This window comes from Lynx rufus, unplaced genomic scaffold, assembly GCF_022079265.1.
Source record: "Lynx rufus isolate CCGP_SWC_20201006 ecotype Redwood Valley unplaced genomic scaffold, mLynRuf1.p SCAF_11, whole genome shotgun sequence".
Taxonomy (NCBI): Eukaryota; Metazoa; Chordata; class Mammalia; order Carnivora; family Felidae; genus Lynx; species Lynx rufus.
Window position 1 is genome coordinate 12,738,756 of NW_025814825.1, and position 17,526 is coordinate 12,756,281.

At 57.2% G+C, this 17,526-nt stretch overlaps 1 protein-coding gene across 1 annotated transcript in view; it reads left to right on the forward strand.

Annotated features, from left to right (window-relative positions):
* Nucleotides 1–15,000, forward strand: part of PALD1 (phosphatase domain containing paladin 1) — a 36,973-nt gene extending 21,973 nt beyond the window's left edge. Inside the window, exons 18-19 of the mRNA XM_047071979.1 lie at nucleotides 12,748–12,903; nucleotides 14,848–15,000. Coding sequence (XP_046927935.1) covers nucleotides 12,748–12,903; nucleotides 14,848–15,000 — 309 coding nt within the window. The remainder of the gene's footprint in view (nucleotides 1–12,747; nucleotides 12,904–14,847) is intronic.
* The last annotated feature ends 2,526 nt before the right edge of the window (nucleotides 15,001–17,526 follow it).

Genomic DNA, 17,526 nt, shown 5'->3' on the forward strand with positions numbered 1-17,526 from the left:
TTTATTTAATTTTCTTGCTCAATTGCCCTGGTAGATCCTCTAGTAGAATGTTAAATAAAAGTAGCTAGAGCAGACATCCCTGTTCTGTTCTTGGTCTTAGGGGGCAAGCTTGCAGCCTTTCACATTAAGTATGATGTTAGCTATGACCTTTTCGTAGATATTCTTGTCATCTTGAGAAAGTTCCCTTCCATTCTCAGTTTATCAGGGTTTTTTTTTTTTCATGAGGAGGTGTTTTAATATTATCAGATGCCTTTTCCATGTCTGTTGAGATGATTATATGGTTTTTGCTCTTTATTCTATTGACGTGGTATCTTACTTTAATTGGATTTTGGATGTTAAACCGGCCTTGCATTCCTGGGATAAATCCGACTTGGTCATGATGTGTATCTTTTTACGTGGCTAGATTTGGTTCGTTGAAGATTTTTGCATCAGATTTGTAAGAGATACTGGTTCGTAGTTTTCTTTTTCCTTTGATGTCTTTGTTTGGTTTGGCATTAGGGTGATGCTGGCCTCATGGAATGTCACTGTCTCACTTTTGCAGAGGGGATTGACACCTAGACCGGAGAGAGGTCATCATAAGAGCATTAGTCAGCTCGGGCGGCCACAACAAAATACCACAGGCCACATGGCCTAAGCAACAGAAACTTATTTTCTCACGATGTGAATGCTGGAAAGCCCAGGATGAAGGTTCTGACCGATTTGGTTTCTAGTGAGTGCTCTCATCCTGCATGCAAATGGCCGCCTTCTCATCATGTCCCCTTATGGCCTTTCCCTGGTGCCTGTATGTGGACAGATAGCAGGGAGGGAGAGAGAAAGGCATGGGCCTTCTGGTACCTTTTCTTATAAGGACACTAACCTTAGAGGTCCCAGGACTGCAGGAAGAGCTAAAAGCAACCTTAATCCCAGTGGTGGGGATTTCACAGGCCGGTTTTAAAAAGGGAAGGACCTTTCTAAGGTTGCCAGTGTATAACCTTGTTAAACGTATCCGTTTTCAAGAAAAGGAAGGAAGGAAAGAAAGAAACAAAAAGTTTAAAAACCTAACTACCATCAAATGTGGTTGGCATTTCATAAAAGAAAGGATGTTTTAGTACCAGAAAAGTAGAATGGACTTTATCTCAGAGTGGAGAACATTCCTTGAGCAGGTTTGCGTTTCTAAATTCCTGTGGACTCATGAAACCGGTTATGGACCCCGATTTGGGAATCACAGCTTTTGGCAACCGGGCCTCTATGTGCTTTAGTCAGAAAGGCAGAACACCTTCTTCAAGGTCACCCTGCGCTTGACCTGGCCGGACCCAGAGCACGCGTCCTGCCTGAGGTCAGGCTGGCGTGAGCTGCCCCAGCTGCCTCCAGATTAGAAGGGGCCTCTGGCCCGCTCAGTGCATGCGTGTGGACTCTGGAATGGAGTTCATTAAGGAAGTGGGTTAGATTGTTCTGGGCTGACTGGCAGAAGGAATGTGGATGTGGGAATGGGAGGGGCCTGGGTTCCGACAGCCTCTCTGACCGCCTGCGTCCCCACCTGCCAGGCTGCATCAGTACTGTTTCCTGGCAGGGCTTGGCTGGGCACAGGAAGCGTTCAGCTAATGGGGGGGCTCTGAGGACCCCTGCAGGGCCGGAGCATCCTGTGATGTTCCTGGAGCTTCCAAGTCCCCATAGAGACCCTCAGATTTTAGTGCTAAAGGACTTACAGAGCGTCCGTCTCCTCTGTTTGCAGCTGAGCTAGAGAGTGGGTTGTCTAGGGTCCCCTGTGAGTTGGTAGCAGAGCGGGGATAAGACACAAAAATTCTCACTCCTCGCCCCAAGCCCCTCCCCTGACCGCGTCACCTTTCACCTGAGGGTCTCGGTCCCTGTTGTCCCTGGTGGGCTGCAGGCCTCACTACTTGAGGCTCCAGAAAGGCAGCTGCTTCCTCTACCCTTTCCCTCCCGTGGACTGACTCCTCTAGAAATGGGCAGGTGCATCTCACCCTTGGTACCTGGCTGTTTATTTAAATTTATTTTTAATGTTTATTTTTGAGAGAGAGAGAGAGAGAGAGAGAGAGAGAGAGAGAATGAGCGGGGGAGGGGTAGAGAGAGAGGGAGACACAGAATCCGAAGCGGGTTCCAGGCTCTGATCCGTCAGCACACAGCCAGACAAGGGCCACGAACCGTGAGATCATGACCTGAGCCAAAGTCCGACACTTAACCGACTGAGCCACCCAGGCGCTCAGCCACCCAGGCGCCCCAAGTACCTGGCTGCTTATTTAAACACAGCAGGCACTGGGGCGCCTGGGTGGCTCAGTCCGTTGAATGTCCGACTTCAACTCAGGTCATGATCTCACACTCTGTGAGTTCGAGCCCCGCGTCAGGCTCTGTGCTGACAGCTCAGAGCCTGGAGCCCGCTTCAGATTCTGTCTCCCCCTGTCTCTGCCCCTCCCCTGCTCATGCTCTGTCTCTCTCTGTCCCAAAAATAAATAAAAACATTAAAAATTTTTTTTTAAAATAAACACAGCAGGCAGGAGGGCTGTTTGTAGCTTGTTATTATAAAGACAAATGAGACCATAGTTTCAGCTCATGGACACTTTATTTTGTTTGCTGAAGAGTCTTACATCGTCATCATATTTCATGTTCACAGGGTCTGTAGAGTGGAAGCACCCAGTGTCACCTGCCGTCCCCGTAGAGGTGGACTGTCACATCGCCCCCCGTTGTGCTCTGGGTGGGTGATGCCACATTGAACGTCGTAGTGTGTGTTGCTCTTTAATCGGTGCAGATAATTTCTGTAGGCTGATGCTTAGAAGTAAGTAAGATTGGTGACCGAGTCGGAAGGTCAGACCTTATTTTTCTTTTAATTATTTTGGAGAATTTCAAACAAAATTTCAAAACTGGGAGAGTGATTTCATGAACCCTTGTGTGCCCACCTCCCAGCTTCAGGAATTACCAATCAGGGCTAGTCTTAGTTCACCTAAGGTTCCTCCCCAGCCCTCTCCCTGCCCCCCACCCCCCCCCCCCCCAGATTATTTTGAAACAAGTCCCAGACCTCCTGTTACTTCCTCTGCCAGTATTTCAGCAGGTACCTTAAGGGGGGGAGGGATCTTTTATTTTTTTTCTATTTTTTTAATCTTTATTTATTTTTGAGAGAGAGAGAGAGACAGAGTGTGAGCAGGGGAGGAACAGAGAGGGAGACACAGAATCCGAAGCAGGCTCCAGGCCCCGAGCTGTCAGCACAGAGCCTGACACGGGGCTCGAACTCACGAACTGTGAGATCGTGACCTGAGCCGAAGTCAGACGCTCCACTGACTGAGCCACCCAGGCGCCCCAGTGGGGAGGCATCTTTTAAAAAAAGGTCATTATCATACTTAAAATGACAGTAGTTTCTTACGATCTAATACCTGGTGAGCGTTTAGATGTTCTCACCTGGTCCCACAGAATCTGTTGGCCTTGGATCAGAATCCAAACAAGCGCCACAGCTCACACGTGGCCGATGTGGCCCGTGGAATCTAGAACCGCTCAGCCCGCTCTTCTTCCCCTGAAGTGTGTCTGCTGAGGTAACGGGCTTGCTCACCGGGCGTCCCCCAGTCTGGACCCTGCTCGTTGCACCCCCAGGTTTAGCTGGGCCGTGTCATGTCGCAGCTCCTGTGTCCCCTGTCTCGATCAGATTTGGCTTGGTTTCGGCCAGCAGAGTCACAGGGGTGCTGTGTGCCGCCACGCGGGCTCAGAAGGCCCCGTGGTCTCTTCTGTGACCTGACAGCTGCAGCTGCTCGTCCCCTGCGCTCTTTACTTCATTGAGGGTTTGCAAAATAGTGATATGCTGGCTCTCTCGTTCCCTCTCCACGAATTAACTGCAGTACTTACGGAAAGATACTTGGCCGGGGTGCAAGGGAGGCAGGAAGGCAGGCCCTGAGCTTGGGTTTTCACTTGATTTGCTCCTGTTCAAAGGAGGTTTGGGGGGGGGCTTCTCTAAAGCCAAGGGGAAGGCTGTCGGGGTTGGTGAGCCCTAAGGTCCCTCCAGAGTCGGATAGAGCTGCGGTCGGTGATGAGGGTCTGGGTGACCTGGGTGGGCCGGGAGAAGAAAGATGGAGGGGCTCCTGGGGGGAGGCTGGGAGTTGTTAGAGGCCAGTGCTGGAGGCCAGGGGACCCAGCCCCCATGTGTCCCCACTGGGAACCTGTGTGGGAGGCGCCCCCAGCAGCGGGGGCACTCCTGGCTCAGTCCTTACTCTGTACCTGTGCCTGATGAAGGGCAGACCGTAACAGTGCCTCCATTTTGTATCTGAGGAAGGGAGGCACTGGGCTTGCCCAAGAACCCACAGCTGGTGGGTGGCAGGAGAGAGAGGCCCCAGACCGACTCTCAGGTCACATCCACTCCGGGTGCCACACGGCTTCCCAAGTCGGAGGCAGTTACACTTCCCTCCCACCTCAAGCCCTGCTGTGGGGGAAAAGAACAACTAGAATCCATGATCCTTGCCCTTGTATTCCCAGCCTCAGAAGGCCGGAGGGTAGGAGCGTATCCCAGCCTCGGGTTACAGGTATAGGAGTGGGGTGGGGGGGTGGGACCAAAGCTGCATACACATTTTCCATGGAGACAGGCCTTGCCTGGTATACTAACAGTCTGGGCCGCCCTCTCTGCCTGGGCCCGATTTGGGCTGCCTGGCCTCTGTGGGTTGCAGCTCAGTGATGCCTCCCCCGTTCTCTAGAACGTCAGTGACAGTGGGTCAGGGCCTGATCAATCCTATGCGTGTGAGGGGGCCAGAATGCTCAGGGCATTTAGAAAACCACCTCGAAAGGAAAGAAAGAGAAAACTCTTTGAACTAAGCCACTCCTTGAGGTTTCGATAGAGGTGAGAAGGCTGGGCCCCAGGCTGAGAGAATCCAAGATGGCCACCAGCCCACAGTGGTGACACCATCTGGTGAATTAGTTGTTTCCTGCTGGGCCTGGAAAGGGAAAATATTTGTGACAGAAACCAAGGTCAGGGCTCCTGGAGGAAGTCCTGCTAGAATCATTAATGCCAGGGGGCCTTTTCCTTAGCCTTGGCTGGTGACGTTAATTCTTAGTGTTCTGTATTTAACACAGTCTAATGTGTCTCCCTTCTGTCCCTTCAGAAAGAGTTTGAAGAAAAGCTGAGATAAAAGCCCTGCAAAGAGAAAGAAAATGTCCTTTGGTCTCAAGTTGAGATTTATTTTATGAAGACTGTAGTGCTTTAACTTTGAGCAGTGCTTTTCGAGTTTTCTCAGAACTTACTTTTTTGTCTCCTTTGGTCCTCAGAGCCACTGGTAAGGAGATGACAGTGGGATTTACGAGGCCCATTTTACCGAGGAAGGCACTGAGGCCTAATGACACTGTGACCAGCTTGAGGCAGGACCAGAACCTATCTCCCAACTCCTCTGCCTGTGTTCCTTTCCTTCTGGATGACCATGACCCAGGAGGCAGTTTTATTGTGGTGGAAAAAGGAGCGGTCGGCAAGGACGTCCCCAGGCCCTACTGCATGCGCCGGCCCGGGTTGGTGCAGAGTTGCCAAGAGGTCAGAGACTGAGCTCGGTGTCCCCAAAGTCGAAGGTTATTATCTTACGAAAAATATAGGGTGAGACAGTTTTGGCTCTGAGCCCCAGGTGGGGTCTCTCTCAGTCTCTCCAAGACTCTGGCTTGGCCAAAGCTGTTCCCTGGAGACCTCATTCCAGTAGGTACTGTGTCTCCGGGGCCAGGGCCATGCGATCGGAGCCACCCTGGAATGCCGTGTGCTGTCACATAAAATACGATGGAGGGAAAGGGTTGCCTCCTAAGGCTCTTTCACACTCAGCCCAAAATCGAGCCAGTGGGTCATCCAGCGGCTGCCAGAACGGGGAGAGGGTGTGTGTGTGTGTGTGTGTGTGTGTGTGTGTGTGCCGCGTGTGTGTGCGCATGCGTGCACGTGTGTAGGGCCCGCGTTCTCAGTAGCTGAGACCTCTCTCGCTTTCCCTTCCTCCTCGCCGTGTGGCTGAGCTGGAGCAATTTGCACCCTGCAGGGGCGTTTCCCGGTTTATGCAGCAGCAGGCATCCACGGAGCCGGAGCCGTGTGCCAGGCTTGTTTCTAAGTGCGCACCCGAGGCTTGGAACTCGCAGTGGTTTGGGAGGGGTACACACCTCGGCCGCGCCCACTCCGCGTGCACGAGCCGCTGCCTCCGTGCGCACGGCTGTCGTTGTTAGGGTCGTGGTTGTCACTGGGGCCGCCTCTTTCTGCTGCTTGTCTCTCTTCTGCCATGCAGGGTCTCAGCTCTGAAACTCTGACCGCAGGCCCTGCCTGGCCCACCTCGGGCTCTGGAGACGCCTGTCTAGTGAGCAGATAGATGGGCGGGAGGTTGAGTAAGTCCTTGTACGATGAAACAGGAAAACTCGGCCCTGCCTTCCTTATGCCTTCTTGTTCTTTGTCCACACTGCCCGTCTGCCAGGAGAGGGCAGTCTTCTCTAGCGACCTGAGGAGCCCTGGGTGTGGGTCGGAAGCCCTGAGTTCTAGCCTGGGCTCTGCCAGCAGCTCCCTGCACGAGCTTTGCCACATTGCTTTGGCCTGCCCGGGCCTCTCCTGTGCCATCTGTCACCTGGGGTCACTATTGCTTCCCCTACCTGCCTTGAAGGGTGGTGGTGAGCACCAGCCGGGGTACTAGGTGAGGTGGGAGCGGGTGTGCAGGGAGGTGGTGGGCAGCGGGGCTGGGACACCTGGCCAGCCCACTAGGTTATGTGCAGGGCAGTGGACTCCTGAGGGCGGGGACCATGCTTGGCACTGAAGTGCAGAGCCCGGCTAGGGATGAACAACCTTTGGTGAATGAATGACACACACAGAAGCCCATGGTGCCAGGTTTAGTCCCTTCCTGCTCTGAAAGTACTGAACAGGAGGTGTTCTTGGGAAAACCGGTTCCTTGTCTATGGGCCGAGGGCCGTTCTCTCCCTTCTTGGGAGTTACAGAAAGCTTCCGCGTGCTTGACGCCCCAGGACAGGCCTGAGGACAGTTTGCAGGGACTCGTAGAGAGCCCCTGGAAGCAGCTGGCACCGATTGCTTGAGGGCCCATGTCCCACAAGGAGTGGGCGGTGTGTTGAACTTTGAGAATGATGGGGTCGGAGCTCTGGGACCTTGCCCTGCGGAGACGAACCAACTTTGAGGGCTGTCTGTTCCCTGCCCAGCCCAGAACCCTGCTTCACCTGGACAGCAGAGGCCATGGGGCCATGCTCGTTCCAACTGAGTGGGTCGGGGAAACGGCAGCAGGGATACTCCAGTAACAGGGGTGTTGTCTGGCCCGGATTGACTCAGGCCCTGAGCCTGGCCCCACTTGTTCCCCTTGTTTCTCTTTTTGGGCTCCGTTTGCCCGGCAGCCTATGCTGTGCCCAGCTCTCCAGGTGACCCTGACATGTCAGTTCACCTCTTTGACCTTGATCTCCCCTTCCGGAAAGCAGAGGGGTTGATCTAGGTAACCCCAGGCGGTCTGTGATTTGGGGCTTAATAAAAACGGAAGATAGACCCGTTAGTCACTGACTTGGCAGACGTTTATCGCATACCTTCCAAGTGCCAGGCACTGTGCTAGTCCTGGGCATACCTCAGAACGGGGACACTGCTACCCTCGGGGGACCCACGCTCTCTGAGGGAGACATGTGAGGAACAGCATATGAGTCAAAGTCACGTTGCGTCGGGTAGCGATACATCTGTGGGCGTAGGGGGTTGCAGTCTTAGCATCTGATCTGGGTTAGGAAAGGGCTTGATGAAAAAGGTGGCATTTGCACAAAGATCGGAGGGGGTAAATGGGAGAGCCGTGCTGACATCCAGACAGAGGGATATGGCAAGTGCAAAGGCCCTGAGGTGGGGGCTTCCTGGTGTGTTGGAGGGGCAAGGAGGAGGAGCAGGGACGGGCAAGAGAGGAGGTCAGCGGCTATGTGGGCAGGGGGAAGGCTGGATGGGGCCTGGTCTGGGATCGATCATCCAGGGACGATCACACAGACGTTGGTTTCTCCACTGAGTGCCAGTGGGGGCCTGTGCAGTGGGTTGAGCGGAGGAGCCGACTTAAGATTCTAGCGGGATCACTCTGGCGCTGTGTTGAGAATAGGTCTCAGAAGTGGGAGGGAGGGTGGCCAGGGAGGCCAGACAGGTGCTTGACTTGAGGTGGTGAGAGGTGAGATTCATCTGGGAGTGTTTGAAGTGGAGTCAATGAGATGCCCTGACTAGCTGGATGTAGGGCCGAGAAAGGGCGAAGGTAGGGAGAAATGCCAGGCTTTGGGCTGAGCAGCAGGAAGGATGAGCATTAAGACGGGCAGACACGCGGGCGGGCAGATTTGGGGAGACCTCAGGAGGTTCGCCTGGGACATGCTCTGTGAGTTTGAGAAGCCAGATCGATATCCCCCTGGAGCCCACAAGCAGGGGTAGCACGGCAGAGTCCGGATCCCCGGGGGTGGAGGTGCACATGTGGGGTCCCCAGTGTCCTGCCTGGAATCCCGATTCCAGATGGCACTGGAAGTGTGCTCACCCACCAACCCCGTGCCTGCTTCACGCCTAGTCTGAGCCCTGACACTGACATTCAGGGTGGTGGGGAGGAGGGAAGGTGGGAGCCTGCTTAGAGTCCGGTGCCTGCCCCCAGGCTTGTCTTCCAGACCGATCGTTCCTTGGGGAGCAGAGGAGGCCGAGAAGGGGCTGAAGCACTCAGAGCAGGCTTCAGGAGAGCCAGGGCTCGGCCAGGGCCTGAAGGGACGAGTGGAGCAGGGCCAGGCCTGGTGGAGGAGAAGGGCTTTCCAGGCAGGAGCGAGGCCGGGGGGGTAAAGGTAGAGAGGCAAGAGTGAGACAGGGTGTGGTTGAGCTCGACTGTGGCGAAAGGGCCCAGGGTGGTCAGAGAGCTGAGCTGGGTGTTTGCAATTCCCGTCCCAGACGGGAACTCTGGCGTCGGGCAGTTACTTAGCCTGGCCCGGCCTCATCTGCAAAACGGGACGTCCCTCTTCCTTCACGGGGTTGCTAGGAGGGCAAATTAGGATCTAACAGTGAACTCTGGGTGTGATGTGCTCAGTCTGGCATGTGGTATGCAGTCGGCCCCAGACACACCTGGGGAGGCACATCAGCCCGGCCTCCGTGGGCCTCTTCCTTGTGGCCCAGCAAAGAGCAGAGCTCCAGGAGAACCACTGCCTGCCACGCTGGGCCCACGCTGAGGCTGGCCGACCTCAGGCTGGAGAGAGCTGAAATGCCCAGCACCCTGGCCACCTTTCCGAGGCCTCTTCTATTTTAGGGCTCAGGCCCAGTGGATGAGGAAGCCTTGTCCAGCTCCACCACAGCTAATGACAGCCTGGCCGGCTGGGCCATTTAAAAATGGCGCCACTATTTTTATCGACAGGAGGTGGCTGGCCTCTCCTCCTCCCCAGACGGTGCCAACATGGGGTGATTTTAAGGAAACCAGGGCCTTGATGGGAAAATGGGTCATTGTCCCAAATCATAGCCTGTGATCATGCAGGAATAGCCCATGGCACCTCATGGGGGGGCGGTGTCAGTGTCACCTTTACTTGTGGTCCGAATTTAGAGATAATTCTACCCTACTTACCAGTAGAGCTCAGAAGGACACTCAGCCTCTCCACCCTGAATATTCCTCAGACTCTGTCCCCTCTGGTGTCTCTGGGAGCAGCAGGCCTCTGTCCCTATGGGAGTGGGGGGCTTGGAGAGGATAGGGCTTGTGTGTCTGTGCCCCCGGGCCAACCCGTGGGCCAACCCAGAGCTGAGGGCTTCTCATGCCTGTAGGATGTGTCGTTAGAGCTCTCTAGCTGAAAGCAGTTTAAAATGGTTCTTGCCTGGTGGATCTGGGGGTGACTTCCTCTCCTTTCTAAGAAAATGTCGAGTAGGCTCCAGGGATGGAGATTGGGAAGGGATGGGGTGATGAGTGCCCAGTGCGGTGTAGCACGGAGTAACCACTTAGGGGTTGGCAGATGGTGGTGTATTGGCCATACTTTCTATCTAGGTAGAAACTTCTTTTAATTTTTTGTCCACTTCCTGATTTCTTTTTTTTTTTTTTAATGTTTATTTTTGAAAGAGAGACACAGAGCACGGGTGAGGGAGGGGCAGAGAGAGAGGGAGACACAGGATCCGAAGCAGGCTCCAGGCTCCGAGCTGTCAGCACAGAGCCTGACGTGGGGCTCGAACTCATGAATGGTGAGATCAGACCTGAGCTGAAGTAGGACGCTTAACCGACTGAGCCATCCAGGGGCCCCTCCGCTTCCTAATTGCTAAGCAAAACTGCACTTTTTTGAGTCCCTGGTTGGTTGGTCCTTAAAACAAGGCACCTGTCTTTCTCTGCTCCATTCATCTTCCTGCAGCAGCCATGGGGCCATTTCCACCCTCACATCCGCCAGAAGCCTTCAGTGGCCCCTTTGTCCATTGGATCAGGGCCTGGAGTGGCTTCCACACCCTATTCTGGGCCCCAGCCTCCCCTGTTGCCCCCTCCCCTGTCAGTCTCCCTTGGACACACCTCACTCTCTGACCCCTTTCCTCCCCCTCTCAGGGCACCTTCCTGCCCTGCTTTTTCCCAACCCACCTCTAATATCACCACCTTTTTTTAAAAAATGTATTTATTTATTTTGAGAGGGACAGAGAGTGAGTGGGGGAGGGGTGGAGAGAGAGAGTGGGACAGACGATCTGAAGCAGGCTCCAGACTCTTGAGATGTCAGCAGTGAGCCTGACGCGAGGCTCAAACTCATAAACTGAGATAATGACCTGAGCTAAAGTTGGACTCTAACCGACTGAGCCACCCGGGTACCTTTTTTGATGCCCGTCCTGGTCCAGCCCCCTGCCCTGCCTTGGTCCCCTGACCCGGTTGCTCTGGGTGCTCTGCAGTTGTCCTCTGCCTGTGACACACCCAGACTGTGAGTGTCACTGCAGGCAGGGCCTACGCACGCTTCCTCTTCCTGTTGTAGCGCTCTCTCCTGCTCCATAGATCACCGTGGCTCTTCATGGTTTACAGGTGCACCTTACGTGCTCTAGCAATCCCACCTCCAGAATCATGGGGGCTGACAGGTGAAATGGCAGAACTGGGACCAGAGCCCCATCATGTCTCCCAGGGAGTCAGAGCAGTGGTCGTGGGCCCTGCCTCCTCTGGGGCCCCATCCACTGCCCACCCTCCACTCCTGCCCCATCCCTGGGGACCCAGAGCTCCCTCTGGATGGTGTGGGTGGGCTGGCTGTGCAAGTTTCCATAACCACTTGCTCCATCCCGGGAAGGCTGTTACCTGAGGCAGAAATGGAGGGTAGGGGAGCTCAGGCCCTGCAAACGGTCCCCCTCCAGCTCCTGGTTCTTGGGGCTGTAGGCCATGTCATGTCTGGGGCCTTCCTGCGGCGGCCCGGAGGAGACACACTGGGCTGAGCTGTGTCCCCGAGAGAAGGCTTTCAGCCATGGCCCGGCTGTTGGGAGGCTGCCCTTCCTGGTTCCCGGAGGCCCTGGGCTGGCTGTGCCCCCTCCCGCAGATGTTTCTGGCACCCGAGGGAACTGCCTCTGAACTACATCTTCTTCCTGGAGCACAGAGAGCTGCTCTGGGCCCTGGGTGGGGGCCTGGAGGGCGTGGGGTGAGAAGGGGCGGGGGTGAGATGAGGTGCCGTGTTCCCTCTCCGGAGCTCAGCCTCCAGGCTGGGCTGCATGTCTGTGGCAGGTCAGAGGAACAACTCAGACCTGGTGGCAGGGACACTGTCCAGCGGGGGAGCTGACTCTGTATGTCTTGGGGTGCCCACCGATGCCCATGCCAAGAAAGCCTCAAGAGGACCCCACTTAAGTCCCCTTCCTCCTAAGCATTAGCCTCCTGCGAGTCTTCTGTTAATAGGTCACTCCTACCCCCAAACCTTCAGTGGCTCCCCCCATGCTAAAGCCATGGTGCTATACCCTGGCCACAGAGAATCACCCGGGGAGCTTCTTGGAATCCTGATGTGTAGGCCCGCAGGCTCCCGTCTGATCTGTCTGGGCTGGGGCCCCAGGCATCTGCATGCCAGGGTGGGAACTGGGCTGGAGTAGAGGGTAGGCTTCCCCACTTGGCTGCCAGCCCAGCTCCCCTTCCTGTCCCCTCACACCCTCGTTCCAGCCAGGCCAGCCCCTTCCAGTCCCCACCTGCCGGGCACCGGCCTCACCTCTGCACCGCCCCCACGGGCTGCTCGCTCTCTCCACCCACACACCCCAGCCAAATCCCACGCTCTCTGGGAAGCCTATCTTTAGTCATGTGGCTGTCCTTTCTCTCCCCAGCATGTCACCTGGTGCTGTTCTCCTAGAAGCTGCCCAAGGTGGCTCGTGAAACAGACTGATGTCCCTCCACCCAGTGCACACCCAGCTCTTTCTCCCCTCAGCCGCCGGGTCTCTTGTTGATCCCCGGCCCTGGTGGCCTTTCTGGGATCTGTCCCAGCCTTGCGGAGGGTAGGGCCAGGGCCGAGGGCTATATTGACTCCCTTCTGCCCCTGATCCTGAGCCACTTGAGGAATGGGCGAGGAAGTCAGCGAGGGACCGGTTGGGGTCAGAGGCCAAGAGGGGGGTCCCCCTCCCAGACAGTGATACACTCACCTGCCCGTGAGCAGCTGGAGGCCACGGAGCCTGGGCCACGGGGGGTGTGGAGGTGTGGGGGGTGGGTGAGGCCGTGCTGCATCCGCAGTTGGAGCCCTGACGGCTTAGCCTTGCCATCTGTTGGCCTCTCCTGTAACCGGGGCGGTGCCCTTGGCCTTGCTGTCTGAACCCCTTCCTCCTGTCCTGGTGCTGGTGCCGAGGGCAGCCGGGGTGTGAGCGTGTGGTGTGTCTGACTCCCACCCCGTGCCGTCTTCCAGGCCAAAGCGGCCAAATCGGAGCCGGAGGCCCGGAGGCTGCAGCTTCGGAGCCTACAGTACCTGGAGCGCTACGTTTACCTGGTGCTCCTCAACGCCTACCTCCACCTGGAGAAGGCCGACTCCTGGCAGAGGCCCTTCAGCGCCTGGATGCGGGAGGTGAGATGCGGGGGGTGGGCGTGGGGCTGAGGCCATCCCTCAGGCACCCGTACTTGGCGGGCAGTCGGGAAAAGCTGGATGAGTGAGTGCCGGAGGAGGAGGAGGGGGAGGAGGAGGGCGAGCAGGCGTGTGGGGGCCCTCGGTGCGTCCCCGAGGCTGACATTCCCCGGTGCTCCATGCCCATTGTTGCATTCACCCCTCACCTGTGCCCTGCGAGGGGCAAGATGGTGGCGTGGCCCCTGCCGCCTTCCAGCTGTGACCTCGGACAAGCTGAGCCCTCTAACCAGCAGTCCTCAGCAGTAAGATGCATCTTGTTACTGTCTGTGCCACCTCAGGACCTTGTGGTGGTGGTGGGGGGGAGTCCGTGAGACATACCCGGTGCCACCTTCTGGGCCCTGGGTAAGCGGGGCTGCCTTACGTGGCCACTCTTACTCTCCCATTGTACAGAGGAGGAGACTGAGCACAGAGTAAGTACCACGTTCACGGTCAGCACTAGGGCCAGTCGGTTCGCTGCAAAGCCCACCGTGTCTGGCCTGAGACACTGCCCTCTCGTTCCATCTCCGCCGTCCCTCTCTCTGCTTGGCCTCCCGGTTCTTCTAGTTCTTCCTCCGGCTTGGCTGGTTTTGGGGGCAGAGCTGCTGCCTTGGCACCTCTAGGTCAGGAGAGAGGCTTCCTCCCCCCGCTGGGCAGAGCAGCCTGTAATTACCCCTCCGCCCGGATGCCGGTCTCTCCTGACCTTGCCGGCCTGTCCTGACGGTTCTAATCTGGACTCGAGGCTGGAGTTAGCTCCCCTGGGGCAGGCGGGGCAGAGAGTGGGAGCTGGTGACCCCGCCAGAGTGGACGGGCACGGGGCTTAGGTAGGAGTGCGGGTGAGGTCAGAGCTGCGGGAACAGAGGCAGAGGGACCATGGCAGTGGCTGCTGGCTGCTGGGTAGTTGGGCTGAAGGCAAGCCTTCAGGGTGGTCCTTGGGCAGATGCGTGTTGAGTCAGGAGCCCTGATGGGGGGTGGATCACACCAAGTCCACGTCAGGGCCATCCTCCTGAGCAGGACTGGGCTCGGCTTCCTCTTTGGACCCCTGGGTGGGATGGATGGAGGTAGCGGGGGACTTCAGACACCTCTGCTTGGGCTCTGCTTGGAGAGTAGAAATTGGGGGAACCAGGGGCTGGGCAGGAACTTGATCCCCTCCCCAGCTGAACCTAGGTGGCTCGTGTTGGGGGCGTATCAAGGAAGGAGAGAACTGGTCCAGTCCAGAGTGTGGGCTCCAGCCTCTGGGGCCCTCAGTCCCTCCATCGTGGGGATGAGTGGAGGGTGGCGGGGGGAGGGTTGCCTGGGGACCGTTGGTCTGAGTGGAGCCTGAATCCTCCCCATCTTCAAGGATGGTGGAGAGAGAAGGGGGCTGGTTGTTGAGTGGGTTGAGTCTAGTGCCGGGCCCTGGGCTGCTGGGCCCAGGGCTGCATGGGGAATGTACAGGGAGCCCCCAGCCCGCCCTCCTGCACTGAGGCCTGCGGTGGACCTGCCTGGTTCACAGCCCGAACACACAGCCACAGGGGCTCCTGTCTCCCCGCTGCCTTCTATGCCCCTGAGCATCTCAGTGGGAACATCAGGGCGGCACAGGCACGGGGGCACTTGGCTTCCTGCGCGGCTGTCCATTTCCTTATTATCTGCTGGGTGCTCTGTGCTCTGTAGCCTTCCATCATGCTCCTGGGAGGTGGAGCCTGTTGTCCCTGTTACAAGGGAACTGAAACTCAGAGTGGCCATTGGCGGTCAAAACACAAACTTGCTCGGGTCGCTGAGCTTGGGGAAGGCAGCGCTGGGCCCCAGGCTCACCTGTGTGTTTTGGAGCCCAGCGCAGGGAGGAAGGTGTGGTGATGGTGGTGGTGGTGGTGGGGGTGGGGTGACCCGTCTCCCTGGGAACTCCGCCCCCATCTCTGCTGTCTTCCCCAGGTGGCATCAAAGGCCGGAGTCTATGAGATCCTCAATCAGCTGGGCTTCCCCGAGCTGGAGAGCGTGCAGGACCAGCCCTTCTCCGGGCTGCGCTGCCGGTGGCAGGAGCGGAGCCACGGCCTTGAGCCCGCCGCTGCTGGAGACTTCCTGTAGGAGGTGCTCCCCCGCCCCTGTGTGCCCCCTCCCACAGGCGTGCTCCAGGTGCTCCTCACTGGGAGCCGTCCTGAGGAACCCATTCCCCAGCTTCCCGCAGAGACTGGAGTGGGGTCGGGACCCTTTTTTAAGAAGAGGTTTTGATAGGACAATTAGTGCACAGGTATACTTGTAAACCACAGGCGCACGGGCCCGGCGTGTGCCTTGCAGACCGAAGATGGCTTCCAAGGAGCTCAGTCCCCAAGTAGCCACCAAACGAAGCCACGCTCCACTTGCACGCATGCGCTTTCCTCTCCCGCTTCCGAGCGGTCCTCACAGCCTCAGGTGGAGAGTCTGGTTCCTTCTCTTGCTTTCTCTTGCTGCCCTCCTGCTCGGCTTCTCCCCTTTTGCTGCCTGAGCACTGCCCTGGGGCCCCTGGCTCCCCGGGGAGCGGACAGGGCTCTGGTGGACTGGTCGCTTTAATGGCAGCCTCACCCAGTTCCCTGGCCTCTCGTGCCCCTTCTCCTTCCTTCCCCTTGTCCCTCTCCTGGGGATGGCAGGACTGTGAGGGTCTCCAAGGAGCTGGAAGGGAGGGGTCCTCTCGGGAGGAAAGAGCTTCTAGAAGGTGGATGCGGCCCCAGGAAGAGGCCTGCTCTGTTTCCCGGGCGCCAGGGCGGGAAGGGCTGAGGAAGCCAAGCTCCCAGCAGTGGGTCCTTCCGTGCTTCTTCCCTGCCCTGGTGGCCTAGATGGCTCCAGTCCCCATCTGCTGCAGCAGGAGCCCCGAGGACTGCTGGGTGACCCTGAGGGAATGGCGAAGAGGGCTAAGGAGGGTGTGAGGGCTCACCTGGGTGGCAGGCCATCCGAGCTGAGGACCCCCCCGAGCTTCCCTCCAGAGGGAACAGAAGGGGCTGGTGAGCAGGAGGCCTCGGGAGCAGCCCTGTCCCGACAGTGGGAAGGCCGCTGGGAGGGGCGGGAGGGCGCGGTCCCGTGGAGTTGAGTCTGGCTCTTCCTCTGGGGACCGTTCTCCGCTGAAGCCCAGGGGCCGGCCGGCCTGAAGGCTGACTACGCGGCCCTCCCTGGTTGGGTGCGTGTGCTTCTGTGGAAAAACAGGCGGATGTGTCTCTGTTCCCATCTCCCTAGCATTGGAAGGAATTGGGCCGTCTTGGCTGAAATCTGCGAAACTACTGTATGTCCATTCCCTCCCTTTTCAGATCTGTCGGGTTTGTTGATTTTTGCATATATTGGAGAGTTTTGATTTCTTTGCAGACAAGGTCTAGAGGAGGGGTCAGAGCTCAGGCTGAACCGAGAGGGATCCTTTGTGTCTTCACGGTTGGCCCTGACTTTCAGCTGTGCTGGGACCACTGGCCGGTCACTGCGCCTCTCTGCCTCAGTTTCCCCGTTTGTAAAATGGGAGAATAATACTTGCCTACCTACCTCACAGGGGTGTTGTGAGGACTCATTTGTGACTTTTTTTTTTGTACAGAGCTTTTGAGCATTAAAAAAATGGCTAAATGTGAAATGTGCCCCGCCTGCTGATGTCTGTAGTGTGGGGCAGATGTTACAGACGTGATACAGCTGTGGTGGGTGGGCAAGGTGAGTTGAAAGCACCAGCCCTTAGTGCTCCCAATTCTTGGAGAAGGTAAGTTTTTCCTGACATCCCTTTCCTTCCTTCACATCCTTCATGCGTTACCGTCTCACTCAGGATGTCCAGGGCTGTCCAGCAGCATAATAGGCTAATTCATACTCAGATGTGAAGGACTGTTGTGTTCAGAGACATGGAGCAAAATGGAATCTCAAGAGTTATGATGGAGGGTGGACCTCAGCCTCTACTCCCTCCTCTCACCCCCGCAGGCTTTCCTTGGCCCCTTCAGGCCCCCAAATGCTCAGACACAATTGCATTGATTAATGCGTGAAGAGGCAGTGAGGAGAGTGAGGCAGAGAGCAGACCCCAGGCTTTTTCCCCATGCTCTCCCAGGGTTAGGGGAATGAAAGACCTCTGGGTTCTAGTTCTGAGGTCAGCTGGGGGGTGGTCAGGATGGAACCCAGAGCCCCGTGTGCTGGAGTAGGTGATCTTCCCAGCCTGGGAGGGAAGGCCTCCTGGGGTTACCTCCCCGCACAGCAGAGTCCAAGGATGCGCCATGTGGCTTCTGAATGTGAGTGTGGAGACATGCACACCAGTGTGTGTGTGTGTGTGCGCGCGCGCGCGTGCCTGGTGGGGGAGGGTCTGGGTGGGGGGAGACGCAGGAGTGGATGGTGTTCACGGGAGTGTCCCCCCGGGTACCCTGTCCTCCCACTGCCCCCTGAGGGCCTGGCTCCCCCACCCTTGCACTGTGTTCTTTCCCAAAGGCTTCTGGGGCTTCCGGGGGGCCTGCCACACCAGTTTGTCCCTGTGCCCAGACCAGACGGCCTTAGGTGGGACCCTGCCTGGCTTGGGGGTGTACCTGTGGGGGCCGATGAGCACACGCGGGCTTCCATACATAAGGGTGGGTGTGTAATTTGGAGATACCTGAAAGTGGGCTGTGGGCGGGTGATTCGACAGGTACGAAT